The sequence below is a fragment of the Prunus dulcis genome, chromosome 1 (genome assembly GCF_902201215.1).
Source record: "Prunus dulcis chromosome 1, ALMONDv2, whole genome shotgun sequence".
NCBI lineage: Eukaryota > Viridiplantae > Streptophyta > Magnoliopsida > Rosales > Rosaceae > Prunus > Prunus dulcis.
The window spans coordinates 12,113,339-12,129,411 of NC_047650.1; the positions used below are offsets into that span (position 1 = coordinate 12,113,339).

The 16,073-nt window shown below is 38.3% G+C and overlaps 2 protein-coding genes across 2 annotated transcripts; both read left to right on the plus strand.

The window, feature by feature from the left end:
* Window positions 1-762: 762 nt before the first annotated feature.
* LOC117614006 lies at window positions 763-7,035 on the plus strand. The gene is made up of 6 exons (XM_034342675.1): window positions 763-1,303; window positions 1,641-1,722; window positions 1,876-1,957; window positions 2,960-3,828; window positions 5,477-5,984; window positions 6,525-7,035. Exons 1-6 carry the CDS (start codon window positions 799-801, stop codon window positions 6,636-6,638), a joined length of 2,160 nt encoding a protein of 719 aa, XP_034198566.1. The 5' UTR covers window positions 763-798; the 3' UTR covers window positions 6,639-7,035.
* A 4,600-nt stretch (window positions 7,036-11,635) lies between these two features.
* Window positions 11,636-14,544, plus strand: LOC117614462 (heavy metal-associated isoprenylated plant protein 33). Its single transcript, XM_034343281.1, has 3 exons — window positions 11,636-12,121; window positions 12,324-12,399; window positions 12,580-14,544. Exons 1-3 carry the CDS (start codon window positions 12,092-12,094, stop codon window positions 14,139-14,141), a joined length of 1,668 nt encoding a protein of 555 aa, XP_034199172.1. The 5' UTR covers window positions 11,636-12,091; the 3' UTR covers window positions 14,142-14,544.
* The last annotated feature ends 1,529 nt before the right edge of the window (window positions 14,545-16,073 follow it).

Genomic DNA, 16,073 nt, shown 5'->3' on the forward strand with positions numbered 1-16,073 from the left:
GAGAGCCACAATGTGGGTCATGGTGGAAAATATTGTGCTAGGTAGATGAGTCTGAAATTTCAATATGTTAGTTTTGATAAGAATGAATGCAGAAGCTCCTGTAACATATTTTAGGCTTTGTGATGTACCAGCACAAACACCACCCCACCACCCCACTCAAAAAGCCATGTGAGAAGAAGTCCTAATCTACTTGTGGTCCAAATTACCAGGGATTTTATATGCTTATAGAAATGGGAGCAGTTTTGGGAGGGAAAAGCTGTTTACTTGGAAACTTGAACAGGAGTAAATCAAAAGTAAGTAGTTGCTGCTATGACCAAATGGGAAGCAACATCATATACATGAGACCTCATTATTAAGCTTTGTATGTGTGGGCACACTTCACTTTATCTCTTTCTCCCTCTCCAAACAAAGAAAAAGCAGTCTTCAGCGTTTTCATTTATTTATTTTGTCTCCATATCTCAACTTTCCCACTGTCTTGTGTTGAATTTTGGGCCCTTGGGAGACCCTACCAGTTCCTTAATGGAAGGGCAAACAATATTCTATCATGTTAAATCTTTCTATGGTACAATTCATACAATTACTCCATGCATCAGCTATTTAGTGTCACACAATCACAACTGCAGAAAGTGATGACTGCCCTCTTGGTTAGGTCAGAGCTCAAGTAATCACAGCCATCCATTCAAGAATATCAGAAAGTATCATGAATTGACTTAATGGGGGTATAGGCCCATGTAGGTTATATATGGATTACAAATGTCAAATATATGAGTGAAGTGAATCTTCTGCAACACAAAAAAAATGCATGTTGTCTTTAAATCCAGGGTGACCAAACACTTGAAGGCCCTCAAAGCAAAGATGCCCAGATTTGGCATTTTCCCAACGGGGGGTTGTTTTGATGGATGCAGGGATCATACTCAACAAGCCTCAGGTTTTGGGACAAGGATCTGGAACCTGTGTGACAAGCCTCTGGAGCTGCAAATAAGAGTTGGTTCTATACTGAAAAAAGTTCACACCATAAAACCAGGCTCTTCAAAGAGGCTGAAATGCAAGAGCATATACAAAGCCTATATGCCTGGGGGTGGTGAGATTGGGAGTGGTGGCATGAAGAGCTTGCTCTATTACTATGATGAGACTTGCCACCCTTATGTTTGGATTCATGACACTGGTGGTGGTGACACATTGAGAATGGTCAAGCAGCAATATATTAGCCTTGAGGACCTCAGAGACTATTGTGAGATCAGAATCTTTAGGGATCATCAAAGAGGCTGCATATCGGTTCGCAAGAAACCCAGGCCAGATTTTTGCTGATGAGATTTTATTCTTTTTGTAAGTTTGTATGTAATGTGTTGGTGATGACATTATTAAAGCATGTTTTCATCCCTCTCTGGTTTTGTTTGTCTTTTGTTTCTTTTATTGTGTGTTTTTTAAGATTTCAGAAGGTAACATTGTAGTTTTATATACTGAATGAAATTGTTGCATCTGTTGGATAAATATGGTTTTATCAATGTGATGTTTGGCCATCAAGAAAAATAAATAAATAAACAAATGCAGAAAGAGACCTTGCAGTGTTTGCAGAAGCAGACCTTTGTCTTGTAATTTTTGCTGTGGAAGATGACTATATAATTTCTGTTTATGAACAGCTGCCAGCCACAGACTTTTCTTCTTGTTGAATTCAACTATTCAAGAAGGGTTGCTGCCGGCTTCGAGCCAATTGGTTAACCTGTTGGTTTTGTGTTTTCAAAATTGATTTGTTGTTGGGTTCTTTTTGTCAATAGACTTCAAGCCAAAAATATTTTGGTACAAGTCAAAATGAAATAGTTGAAACAAAGGCTTCAATTCTTAGCTGATTAACAATGGTGTTGTGTCCGTGTTCAGATATTCAGATCATGTCATTCTAGGTTCATATCAGCTACTTGGTCCACACAGCAAACAAGATTATGTCATTCTACAAGGATTTGTACAATTTGAGATCTAGAAATAAAACTAGGGAAAAAGATAAAAGTAAACATTTCTGTATACAAACAACACCAATAATAAGTTGCCTTCTCATGCTTGTGTTTGGTACTAAGAAACTAATAACCAATGAGTTAAAAATTAGTGTCAATTAACAAGAAAATAGCCTATTTTTAAGGTAACGCTTGGTTAAATTATATTATAAAAGAGTATTGTATTAACTAACTTAAGACCTTGGGTGAGGTAACTGCCCTTAACCACTTGAGCTACATGCCCCTTATAATAAAAATTAGGGTTTTATGCAAGGAGCTTGTAACTCAGTTAGTTAAGAACATTTACCCATGCACCCGAGGTCTTAAATTCAATACCCCTTCTCCAAAATCGCTGGTATAAAAATACTTTAAGGTTTTACACCCAAGTTAATTGTTTAATAAAATAAATAGGCCTAGTCCACAAATGGCGGTGATGGACACAACCTTTTATGCCTAGACCTAAACTAGAGGCCCATTATTATTATTTTTCTTTCTTTGTAAAGTGCCAGGCTTGAACATGAGGATAAATCCATGATCATCTTTATTTTATTAGTGTAGAAAGAAAACTTGAACTCAAAGAAGCTTCTATGTTGTCTGACCAGGCCAGAGGAGCATTTCCAAATTCTTTTACTTATGTTAAACTAATCCCTTCAAAAAGCCATAAAAAGATGAACCCCTTCCGAAAAACTATTGATTCAACCCTGGGAAAAGTAAGAATTGAATCACTATTTGATTACAAGTTTCATTCAAATAGATGAAAATGAGATATAAAATTATTTATAAAAATTATGAGTCAGAAATGTTGAATTATAGACCAATCAAATATTTGATTACAAGTTTCATTCAAATAGATGGAACTGAGATTAGAATAAGAAATAAATAAAAAAGTCAGAAATGTTGAATTACAGACCAAAAATAAGTCGAAACTAATACCTCTATATAACCCCGCGGAATTTCCAATCGTCGCAAAATAGAATAGGTCCGCGGAATTTCCAATCGTCGCAAAATGTGTCTGTCGTTTTATACACAAATTGATTCTTCACGCGAACAAAACGCGATCTTGTTTCTTCTTTCTGCAAACAGTCTTCTTCTACAGTAGCACGGTCCACAGACCAAGTCTCCAAAACCCATTTTTGTTTTCTTCATCTCAATCAAAGTTTTCACCTTCTTCCCCAACCCATTTCTCAAAAATGGGGATTTCATGGAGTAGCAACCGAAGAAGAAACAGCTATTATCAGAACCCACCTCCACAACTACCATCTCAACCCCAATACATCGCAAGTTCTCATCGCTATTACTCCTCAGACCATCCCTCTCTCTCTCCTCCTCCACCACCTCCTCCTCCTCCTCCTCCTCCTCCACCACCACCGCCACCTCCACCTCCACCACCACCTGGTCCTCTGCTTACTTCTTCATCTTCTTCTTCATTTTCTTTTTCTGCAAATAATAGTAACTACCCATATGTCAATACCGCCACCCCGTACGCTCAACAACCCAGAGGTCCTTATCCCGCCTACCCTCTTCCTCTTACACCTCCTCCTCCTCCACCTCAAACCCATTACTGCTATGGCCACTACAGTTCATGCAACCATGCCAATTCCGCCATGGGTCGCTTCAGTTACAATTACAATTACCCGCCTTATTATGCTGCCAATCAGGCTCATGGGTGGCCCGCAATTCGGCCTCCCATGCCGCCTCCTCCGCCTCACGTTGAGCATCAGAACGCCAAGAAGGTGAAGAACGATGTCAACGTGCATAAGGACACATTGAGGCTTGAGATAGATGAGCTGAACCCTGATCAACATTTGGTTTCTTTCGTTTTCGATGCCATGTATGATGGGAGGTAAACAAATTGAGGTCTTCTTCCACTCATTGAATTATTGAATTGTTCCATATTCTTGAGGCTTGTGATGATTTGAGTGCCTATGAGTGTTTTGATTGATTTGGGTTTTGGATCTCAAAGCTATCAGCTTTTCGGACCTGAGAATACGAAAGGTTCATCCCAGTTTGGGTTAGCTGAGATGGAGTTTCCCTAGCAATTAATTAGAGAGGGTATTCAAGAAAGGAAGATGAGAGATGGAAGAAGAGAAATGTAATGCATCACTGCAATTTTATTGATTAGCTAAGTATTTGAATTATCATAAGAAGTGGGACTTACGAAATGATTGTTACTTAATGTTCATTTTGAGTCTTGGATGATGTTATTGCTGACGGGAGGCCTTAAAACACATGAAGCGCATGAATTTCGCTTTTTCATGTGTTTTCTCAGTTGGTTGGATGACAGCAGTAGACATGACCATTACAAAGAAATTAGCTACATCCGTCTAAGGTTCCTTTTTAGAATGGTGAATCAATGCTTCAAAGTTCAAACAAGTTCACATTAGTATTGGTTGTCATTTGTTTCTTTGAAGTGAATTTTTTTTCCAGAAATTTTAGCTCTACCATAGATGCTATAGGTTTTTATCTATCTTAAGAAGGTATGGGTGCCCCTTCTCTTCCATAGGAAGGTTACCTATCATATATAAGGGCTTACATTTTCTTGGTTTTGTTTGTTAAACAGCTCTTAAGAGGAAGTAGAGATTTTCTTCACAAAAAAAGAGGAAGTAGAGATTGGAGGGGATAGGATTGACTGTAATCAAGTGTTTGGGCTAGCTTTTCTATCAGTGTTTTCCAGATTTCTGTTATTTATCTTGAACTCTCGATATTAAGAGGTCATGCTGGCATTACCGTTTATAAATTTTATATGTTTCTATATAAAAGAGGGTTATGCTGGCACTACGAACTTTCTCACATTTCAAAAGCTTTTGTGATCTAATAATTATATACCTATAAGCAGTAACCGAAGTAAGATGCAGTTAATGTTATGTTGTTTTCATCAAGTATTTCATAGGTTTGAAGACAGCACTACGTAAAGTACTGCTTTTATCTTTATAATTTAGTCTATATGTTCTTGTGCTTTCATTTTAAGTTTTGTATCAAAAATTTGTGGAAGGCATTTTTTTAAAGATAACTCTTTACAATTGGTGTCCACACCATCTGTGGTCCCAATGGTTTAATTTCCCTGCCTCTTTTATAGACCTTGTTTTATATCTAGAGGTTAATAATATCAACTGATATGCAAGCAGTGTTACCATCTAAAAGTAGCATTATATAAAAATTGGTGTTTTGATTGCTGCATATTATTGCTGAGCAACTGTCTATAGCCAGTCAGCAAGGTTATGCATGTATGTAGCACGCACCCTATGTATACGCCGTATATGGCTTAAATAAGTGGTTTCCACCTATATCACATGCTTATTGGCCACAGTCATGGTTCTCTAACAGTAAAAACCATGGCTAGTAGTCCTTCATGGTTATATGTAATGATTTCCATTTTCTTGTGCAGAGGCTTTTGGTTCTTTTTTGTTCCTAATTATCAGTGCTTTTGTGATCTTCATTTCTTATGGGGTATATCATGTTCTGTTTATCTGATCATGTCTTCTTATTGACAGCATTACATTGTTCTACTTTGCCAAGGAAGAGCCAGACTGTAGGTTTGTTCCACTATTCCCTGAAGCATTTGTGCCAGTGAGAGTCCCCTTTCAGAAGGGTTCCGGGCAAAAATTTCGTCAGCCCTCAGGAACAGGCATTGATTTAGGTTTCTTTGAGTTGGATGATCTTTCAAAACCATCACCCGGAGAAGATATATTTCCGCTTGTAATATCTGCTGAAACATTTCCACCTCATTCAACAGATGAGCATATTGTTGAGCCCACCCCAGATACATCCCCTCGTATGCAGATTACTCAAGCCGTACTAGAAAAGAACAATGGTGACCATTTCCAAGTGAGAGTAATTAGGCAGATACTGTGGATTGATGAAGTTCGTTATGAGCTACGTGAGATATATGGAATAGCAAGCTCGACAGTGGAAGGCTTTGATGACAATGACCCGGGGAAGGAGTGTGTGATATGCATGACTGAACCTAAGGACACTGCTGTGCTACCTTGTCGACATATGGTGAGACTTTGTCTAAGATTAGATAATTATATTGAGAGAGAGCTAATTACCATAGATTATGCTGCTGAATCTGCACTAGTACCATATGTTAGAAATGCTGTTAAGAATAATGATCAGGAAGGCTCAAGCACATTGTGCTCGTGCATGTGTCTTGTGAATGAAGTCATCGCGGCACATGGGCTTGACTCATCTGATCACCATCTACCATTAGTTGGTCCTAGAGGAGATTACTGCTAACCTTCAAGTTTTCTTAGTTCATCTTAGTGGTTGCTAAAGTATCAGTAGGAGTGAGAGCATTGGATGGTTGGGTCACTAACATGGTACCCTGGTTTTCATAATCTTTTTTTCAAATTTCTTTTGAACTACCCTAAATTTATTTTCTCTAGATGATGAGAAATCAAATTCTTGATTATAGTTTTGAGTCCTTCATAACTCCAAGAATTGTATACAACATTGCAAGCTAGGATAAACACCTCTATTCTTTTGCTTTTCACTTTTAAGACTACAGTTTCTTATTCTCATTTCATTTGTCTTTTCCAGTGTATGTGCAGCGATTGTGCAAAAGAGTTGACGCTTCAATCCAATAAATGCCCTATCTGCCGTCAACCCATTGAGGAACTCATAGGGATTGAGATAAATAAAAGTCGTCAATGAAGATACTTTTTTTCTCCATACTCTGCGGATTGTGGTATGGCTATTGACTTCTTTTATGTGTGCTTTCACCTGTTGTATAAATGCATTTTTTATTTGTTTTGTATATTGTAATTGATGCGATGTTTTCTAATATGTATGTGATTATCTTACAGAGCTTACTCAAATTTGATTCTCCAAGAAAGAACTTTCTTAACCATTATACACGTGGTGTGTGTGAGCCACAAGCTTTCTTCAACAGTTTCCTACACAGGCAACTTGTATAGAACTTCAAAAAACAAATGACAAGTTAAAAGTGTGGGTCTGATTTCCTTCATTACATTTAAGGAACCTTCTTGTCAAATTACATATTTCAAAGAGATAGCTGAAAAACTTTCCACCAGAGCTCCTGTTCCCCTAATGCATTAGATGTTGTTTTTGAAGTTTTTGAGTTATACAGTATTTAATTAAAAGTTCTCAATTTTCATGCTTTTTATGCACAATTCTCACCCTTTTCTTTTCTTGGGAGAGAAGAAGAAAGGGGGTGAAGAGTGTACTCTTAACTTTCCCCCTTTTTGGTTGAATCTCTATGATATCCATAGATTCTATACATATATTTGCTTTTGTGCGTGTGCATATGGGATAGCCAGGAGTATGGTGAGCTGTATGTCAAGAAAGAGAATGAAGATCATTCTAGGTCTGGGGGTTGGGGCATCTGGATAGGAGAAACATTCTGGGTCTGAGGGAAGTACTTTTTTCACTCTGGGATAGAGCTTAAAAAGAGTCTGGGAGGGAATATTTTCCATTGACGTTATCTTTTAAGGGACAAATTAAGAATCTATAAAGCTCAGGTGGGCTGTGAGAGGATGTTATTTGCATCTTATTGAACATCCTTCCTGTATTTGGCTTCAGTCCGTTATTGCTTATATGTCTGTGTTTGTGTGTTAGGCTCCCTAGAGAATCCAATCTTGTTCATCTTGAGGGACTACAGTTAAATTTATATATTAGCTTTAGTCTTCTTTTTAACTTGATCACACCACTGTGAATTCACCTTGGACAAAAATTTGTGAGACCTTCAGAGTTGAATTGAACTGGCCTTGTTATTCTTATATGTGGCGGCCAGTTAGGAGACTAATTTCTCGTGTTGGTTGGATAACATGACCATTGGCTTTATTTGGTTTCTTCAAATGGTGAAAATTCTTTGGGGTAAGAATTTTAGTCCAAAGCTGTCATAATCCTCCTGTTTTCAATTCTTTCTGCTATAATAGTGTTGATTGCTGGTAAAATCCCACTTTGTTAGTTGTTTTTATAATCACCAGCTGTTTCGGTGTTATCCTTTTAATCTATATGCTTACAGTGCTAATTGCTTGCGGTAAAAGTTAGACATAAAATCCCATATCACCACCCTCTTTTCCTATATTCTTTTCTAATGTTGCCTGTCCAGTCCATTAACTTTGTAACTTAGTGATATCTTTCCAAAATGCTTGTCCTAAGAATTGAATTTCTGTAGAGCTTGAAAAATGTGTGTGCTGCACTGCATGCAACTCCATCAAGAAGTTTTGGTGAAAAAGAACAAGAAAAATCTGTTAAAATGTTTTCATCAATGCATTAAATTTGATAATGCTGCAACTGCTTATATCATTTGGGTTTTATTATTGGCATCTTACTCATTGCGCAAAATCACCAAAAGGGCATTTGCTATTCTGGAAAGTGTTAAATTATAGATGAATCTTTGTGAATAGAATGAAGCACACGAAAAAAAATAAATCAAATTGTACGAAAGTTAGGCTTTCCTTGATAGTGAAAAGTCAACATCTTAACATCAACAGCTCCATTATTCTTCCCTACAGACAATAAAATCCAGGGTTAAAACGAGTAAGCATTTGCAGAAACCATGTGGGTGGGCAAGCATTTTAGTTACATTTGCAGGTGAATCGAATAAATGATCTCCATAAATCTCATCCTCATTTCTCGTATCAATCACTATCTATACCAGAGGCCATGTGGAGCTTCATGTGACACCACCTGCATAAATGGCAATGGCATTGCATGGCCGCCCAAGTCTTTTCTTTTTAAGACCCTTTGTGACCAAAAAAAAAAAAAAAAAAAGGAAGATGTAATATCAAAGTCCCAAATTTAGCCTACCCACTTGACATCGTTCAACAAAGCCCCATGTTATTTAGTTTTCAAAATCACACACTACGCCATTCTGCTATGAAGTGTTGCCGTGTTGCTTTTACTGTCCCTGTGTATGGAGGCTAAATGGAAAGCCTAGTTTTCAACCTTTTTTATTTGTTCTTGGGATCTCACTTCTGCGAGAAAAACTTATATATTACAGGCATGTTCCGCCATACATGATAACTTTTTTACTGACAACACATGATTGGTTCGGAGTAGCAAAACAATGTTATCCTCATGATATACAAGTTCTTCACTTTTGCTAATAGAAAATGGTTTTGCTCAAACCTTTACGGACTCCAGAAGCCACCCTCAGAAACACAATCAACGTTTTCGAAACCAATTCTTTGTCTTTGTTTGAATTAGAACAGGAAAAGCAATTGGGTTAAGGCCCCTTGTCACCGTTCAAACATCTTTTTACTGGTAAAGTTACCTCTTCAAAGGGATAAAAAGGAAGCTAAAGGGAGAAAAGCAACAAGGGATTGTTTTATAATCACCAGTTTAAGCTTTCAAGGACAACAATGATTTGCATCCTCAGGAAAAGGGAGTGCCCAAACTCATGAAAAATCTTCCCCATAAGCATGATTCATCTGCATCAAGAGGGCTTTGCTTGTGGCCCTCTTGTTGCTTTTCTTTTACCTAATTGCTCTTAACGTAGGGCAGGATCAAAAAAAAAAAAAAAACCAAAGGAACTTTATTATTAGCGTTGCATAAACCTGACCAACAGCTAGCTTAGTTTCTTTCTGAAAAAGCTTATATGACAGCCAATACTCACAATTTCCTTACCATATGGAAATATACCAATTCCGTAGGTAGTTTCTAAAGCGTTTTTCACTTTTTCTTTTTTTCTTTTTTCTTCCAAGTTTTCCCACATATCATAAATAATGCACCTTCCATTAAACCAACCACAAGCCAAATTTGGCAACTCTTCCTCATGAAAAGAAATTTTCTACTAGTTGGTATACTGGGAACTAGCTAGCAATAATTTTGGGGAAGATGAATGATATGAGCACAAAAAGGCAACGAACTTTTATCTTTTCCCCCCTAGTAGCATGTCATTTTTGCATGGAAGATCATAGATGTGATTCTGAATTTTTTTTTTTCTCTGGAAAAAGGGATTCGAACTTGAAATAGCCTTTCATGTTTTTGTTCTTCTATCGGTTAATGTCATGTAACTCGAAATTATATTATAACTCAAGCTTCAACTCACCCACCTCTTCTCACTTGGAAATGTGGTGGTAACGACAATCTTGGCCCAAAATTTCGAGCAAGTAGTGCATGTGGAGGACGCACCAGATATTATCAGAATGCAATGCATGACAACCAAATGAATCGATCTCCTTGGATTTTTATCTCAAACCAAGAAAACCCGTGTCAATATCAATTCTCCATGTTTAGAAATAATTTCCAATTTGCATGAACATCGGACACTAATTATTCAATTTAGACAGCAACCTATAACTAGCTAGTGATCTTGGTTTTAGATTTCAAGTTTCATGCCATAACCAATACGATGAATAGTACACCACCTTTGTGTCATTTATTTCATCTTATTTTCTCTCCATCTCTCTCTTTATCTTTATTTAAAAAATTTATAATCTCAAGAGACATTGTTAAGAATTTTGAAGTTGTTATTTGATAATCAATAGATCGTCATTCTTTGGGAAGAGAAACTTGCATGCTTTGAATGCATATTCCTTTTTTCGCTATTTCTCTTACCACCTCACTTACCACATAATAAGAGAGATAGAAAGAGACTGGTATATACCCGGCGTCTGCAAACTTTTTTTTTCCTTTTTATGATGTAAAAAGAGTTTATTCATAAATTCAATTACATACTATTTCAATGTTTGGTACTTTTCCAAAAAAAATCATGTAAAGCGAAAATTGAATTTGATCTAATCGTTGTTAGACTCTTTCACCTGTTATATTGTATCCTTATGAATTTGGTGACCTTATGCTATACTCTTCCTTCTTTTTTCCTTGTTTAAAAAAAAAAAGAGAGAGAAATTTTTCATTACTCAAACACGAAATCATTACAATCAATGATCCAAACCACGATGACCAACATCTAACCTCTCACCCTTGGTCCAACTTTAAATTAGATGTGAGCCTAGTTAGATAAGTCTTTTATGCATGTTTTTTGAAGGATAGTTTTGAAGATCGACAGTTCCGACCATCAAATCACATTGTAAGATGAGAACGAGAATGACATTTGTCTTCATTATTTGAATATTTCCATTACATGGTATGTTTAGTACATATATGTTCCGCATCGAAACTATATGGCAGAAAGTCGCAATGCGAGGGCATTACTCAATGGTGTTGGATAGAATTGACAAAGATCAAAACCCAGCTATATCTCTTCACCAGTGGTGAGGTAAAAAAGTTTTGCCAAGCTCAAGTTTCCTTTCAACCCAGGAGGGTATTATGGTAATTTAGGGTGGACAGATGAATGTAGACTAGGAAGCACAAGAATCAGGTAAAAATTTAAATAAGATAGAGGAAGGAAACAAGGTCCTATTGAATGACAATATTTATTATACCACCCAATTTTGGGAGAGGAAATCTGACAGAGTTCATTCACATCTGCTGATAATAATTATCAAATATTAAAAACAAATCTGAGCCTCCTCTTTCACCACTCACGACTCACCACCATGGTCAAGCCAAAGCCAAAGCCGAAGCCAAAGCTGACCTTTGGCTCAAGCCAAGCCTCCCACGTTGGCTTCCAAGCCAAGCCAAACTTGACCCACATGCCTATTGGCTAATTCTAATTGGGTAGTAAGTTACAGTCTGTTCTGTGTATATGGTAGGGATGGAAAATACATAAATAAAGGCCCAAAAGAAAAGAGTGAAAGGCTTGGAGGCATCACTCTCTCTCTCTCTCTCTCTCTCTCTCTCTCTCTCTCTGTCACAGTCTCCTTTTCTCTTTGTTTTAGCTCACTAACCCCATCTCTCTCTTGCCCTGAAATAGAGGAAGCAGAGATGCCCATTGAAGTGTAATGTCTACCCACCGCTTCTGAACCCCTCTCTCTCTCTCTCTCTCGCTCTTCTTCAAAGACTGAACCTTGTTGGGTCTTAAAACTTTCTCTCTGCTCAGAGAGACTTGGACCCAATTGTTTTCTCTCATTGTCTCCCTGTTTTTCGCTTGGTAAAAAGTCCCAAAAAGAAAGAACAGAGACAACCCTTTTCTCGAGCTCTTGTAATTCACCCTCTCTGTTTCTTAGATCTATTTGCGACCCTTTTCTCTCTTTCCATTATTGTAGCCTTGTGTTTGTTGCATTTGAGTTGCAGCTATGAGTAAAGAAGAGTTCTTGAAGATCCAGGTATTCCTTCACTCCCCTGTGCTTAATTCTTTGCTTCATTTGAACTCAAATGTATTTAATTTTCTTTAAAGTTATTTGTCTTCCTTGCTTATCTCTTTATTTCATGTAGCATATAGCAAGTAAGCTTTGCTCTTTTTCGTTTTGTTCTTTTTGAATGTTTCTCTTTACTCTGTTTTGCTCTTTGGGTTATCTGTACATGCAGAAATGTGTTCTCAAAGTGAACATACACTGTGATGGTTGCAAGCAGAAAGTGAAGAAAATCTTACAGAAAATTGATGGTATGCTCCATTTTGTTAGAGCCCTGTTTTTAAGTTGACTCTGTCAGAGACAACTAATATTTCCCTGTACTGAATCACATTTCCCTGAAGATTTTTGTTCTTCTTGTATACTAAAACTTTCAAGTTTGCATCTTTTTATTTTTGAAATTATGGGTTAATTTGTGTTTCCTTTTTCTTTAGGAGTTTTCACCACCGACATAGATGCAGAGCAGGGGAAGGTGACTGTCTCAGGAAATGTAGACCCTTCCATTCTCATTAAGAAGCTTGCAAAATCTGGGAAACATGCAGAGCTCTGGGGTGCTCCAAAGGCTAATAACAACAACCAGAGCCACATGGCCAATCAGCTCAAAAACATGCAAATCGACAATGGCAAAGGTGGAAACAACAAAGCCCAGAAGGGTGGTGGTGGCAACAACCAGCCCAAGGGTGGTGGTGGCAACAACCAGCCCAAGGGTGGTCAACCAGGCCAACAACAGCAGCAGCAACAGCAGCAACAGCAGCAACAGCAGCAACTTCAGCAACAGCAGCAACTTCAGCAGCAGCAGCAGCAGCAACATCTTCAGCAACTTAAGCAGCTTCAGCAGCTTCAGCAAATGAAAGGGTTCCAAGATCTGAACCTCCCCCAATTGAAGGGCATGCAAATGCCTCCTTTCAAGGGCCCAGCCCCAAACCCCAACCAGAAGGCTGTGAAATTCAACTTGCGTGAGGATGAGGATTTGAGTGATGATGATTATGAAGACCTTGATGATGAGGACTATGATGATGAGGACTATGATGATGAGTTTGATGATGACATGGATGACCCCCATCATCCTCTCAATAAGATGAAACCTGTGATGGCTAATGGTAAGGTGCCTAATATGATGGCGATGATGAATGGGAACCTTCCACAGATGATGAATATGAATGCTGCCCAAAAGGGTGGGAATGGTGGTCAAAATGGAGGTGGCGGTGGGGGTGGGGGTAATGGGAAAAAGGGTGGTGGTGGGCCTGTGCCTGTTCAGGTGAATATGGGTGGTGGGAACAATGAGGGTAAAAATGGAGGAGGGAAGAAGGGTGGTGGTGGAGGAGATCACAATCAAAATCAAGGTGGTGGAGGTGGAAAAAATGGAGGCAAAAATGGGGGATTTCCCTCAGATGGTAAAAATGGTGGTGGAGCAATTAACAAGGGTGGTCCTAATGCAAACATCAGTAACGCCAATGGGGGCAAAAAGGGGGGCGGTGGAGGCGGAGGCGGAGGCGGAGGCGGTGGCGGTGGAGGAATGAGTGAAGCTCAAGCTATGAGCAATGCTTTTCACAGCATGGGTGGGCGCCCCCAGGGCATGCCTGGAGGAGGTAATATGGGTCAGGTGGCCAACATGAACAACATGGCAATGGGGCCAATGGGTGGCATGCCAATGAGCCAAATGGGCAACATTCCAGCTGTTCAAGGCCTGCCGGCAGCACCGATGAATGGTGGCGGTGGCGGAGGCGGGGCCGGCTACTTCCAAGGAGCTGGGCCCGAGACCATGCCTGGAAACCCCTTCCAGCAACAACAATACTTGCAAGCTGTGATGAACCAGCAAAGGGCAATGGGCAATGAGAGGTTTTCGCCTATGGTGTATGCTAGGCCTCCACCAGCTGTGAATTACATGCCAGCTGGCCCACCACCCCCATACTATCCATACCCTCCTCCTCCCCCAGCTGGTGAATACACTCACTTCTTTAGTGATGAGAACACCTCAAGTTGCAATGTCATGTGAAAAAATTGACTGAAAATTGGTGCTGCCTGCTGCTGATTTGGGTTAATTAATTTGCTGAGTTTGTGGTGGTTCAGTTCATAGTTCCAAGGACTAGAAATCTGGTGCCATATTATACATGGAAATGCTTTTTTCTTCTTTTTAGTTTTAATTCCTCTCTCCTTATTTTTTTCATCTTCATCTTACTTTTTATCCTGAGTCCATTAGGATTTTAATTATCAATAGGGAGAGTATTTATAGATAATATATTTAAAGTTGTTAGGGCAACAGATGGGATGTAAGTGGAGGAGATCAGATTGTGTGCTCTCTCTGGGCTTCTCTCTCTTTTTTTATGAGATGTTTATATGTGTTCATAAGTTTCAAACAAAAATAATATCAAAGAGAATCCCTCTGCCCATTTCTCCTCTCCCTTGACCCCAAAATGCTCTATTTGCTCATTACCTTCTACAAGCTTTTCTTCCCTGTTTTCCCAATGGGGTTGACAATCATGGATGTTTTCGGTGGTGGGTCTCCACATAAATGAGTAGGGCTAGTGGAAATATGGGCCCACTAATCCCTAATACTGTTTTTGGGTGCTGGTGTATCAAGTATGCTCCCCCACTGTTTAGAAAGAAAATAATAATGATTCTCTCTGAAACCCAATAAACTATTATTCTGTGGCAAAAGGTTTGTAGCTCGAGTGGTCTAATTTCGAGTTTGTAGCTCGAGTGGTCTAATTTCTTATGATTTCCATGAATAAAACTAGTTGAAACCTTTCAAGATTGTATTTATGCACGTATTTGTCCATAGGAGACTCTAAATTCTGTGTATATTTTGGCATTGAAATGAAAGGGTGTGAGGAGGAGGTGTTGACAAAGACAAGCTATAACAACTTTATTTAGAAAATCTAACGGCGTTGACACTTTGACACGAATTCAGGGAGTCTAGTGAGTGAGTGGCAGACTATAGTCTCATCAAACAGAAGGAAAGAAACAATTAAAAAAAAACAGAGGAAGAAAGAGGACCCCACACAACATGATGATCATGATGATATACAATGGAGCTGCCTTGCTGCTGCTGCTGCTGCTAATTTCCATCCATCCATCCATCCATCTACTGTCTAATCAGACAGTGATTGATGGGAAGCCCATATTGTACCATCCCAAAAGTACTTCTCTGTTCCTTCTTGCTTGCCCTTCTCCATTATTATAAATTAAATTACATATATATTAGCGAAAGGCACAAGATTTTAGCTTAAATGGGTCAGCTTTGGATTTACTAATTTACTAATTTACTAGTAGACTAAATATTATTACTACCATTTTAAAATATAATCGATGACTTTTGGAATTTTTTTAAATCGAGATCGTACTCTAATAAACTTATTCCATCACGTGTTAAGGGATTTCTTGGTCACCTACAATAAAGCGACTCGAATTTTGACTTAATCTAATTCTAACTCATTTTTTCACTCAATCCTCGTAACTAAAATTAACCTTAAAACTCGTCTTTTATCTAAAAAAGGTACGTATTAATTTTCAATTTCATAATTAATAATATTATATCAACAAACATTAAGAAATGATATGATATGTTATATTATTAAACTGTAAATCGAAGATTCACATTTTACTTAATAAACAGTCTCGATTTACATTTTACTTCATAAACAGTACATAATTTATAGTTTGACAATATAAGATTTTAATTTTTTCATGGTAAATATTTTTGTAGAGAGTCTTGGTGGTCTAGTTTTTTTATGTGTGTTGCTTGCAAGATGAGCCAACTTGTATCTCAGGCTACGGTTGCACGGGTGCTGAGAGACCTGAGCCAAGCAATTAATGCTAGTAGCTCCAGATCCAATATTTCCTCACGCTGATTGGTTACCAAGAATCACATATCCTCCTCCTGGTTTGGACCAACCTAATCCTCGACTCGAACAACCATGAAACTCTG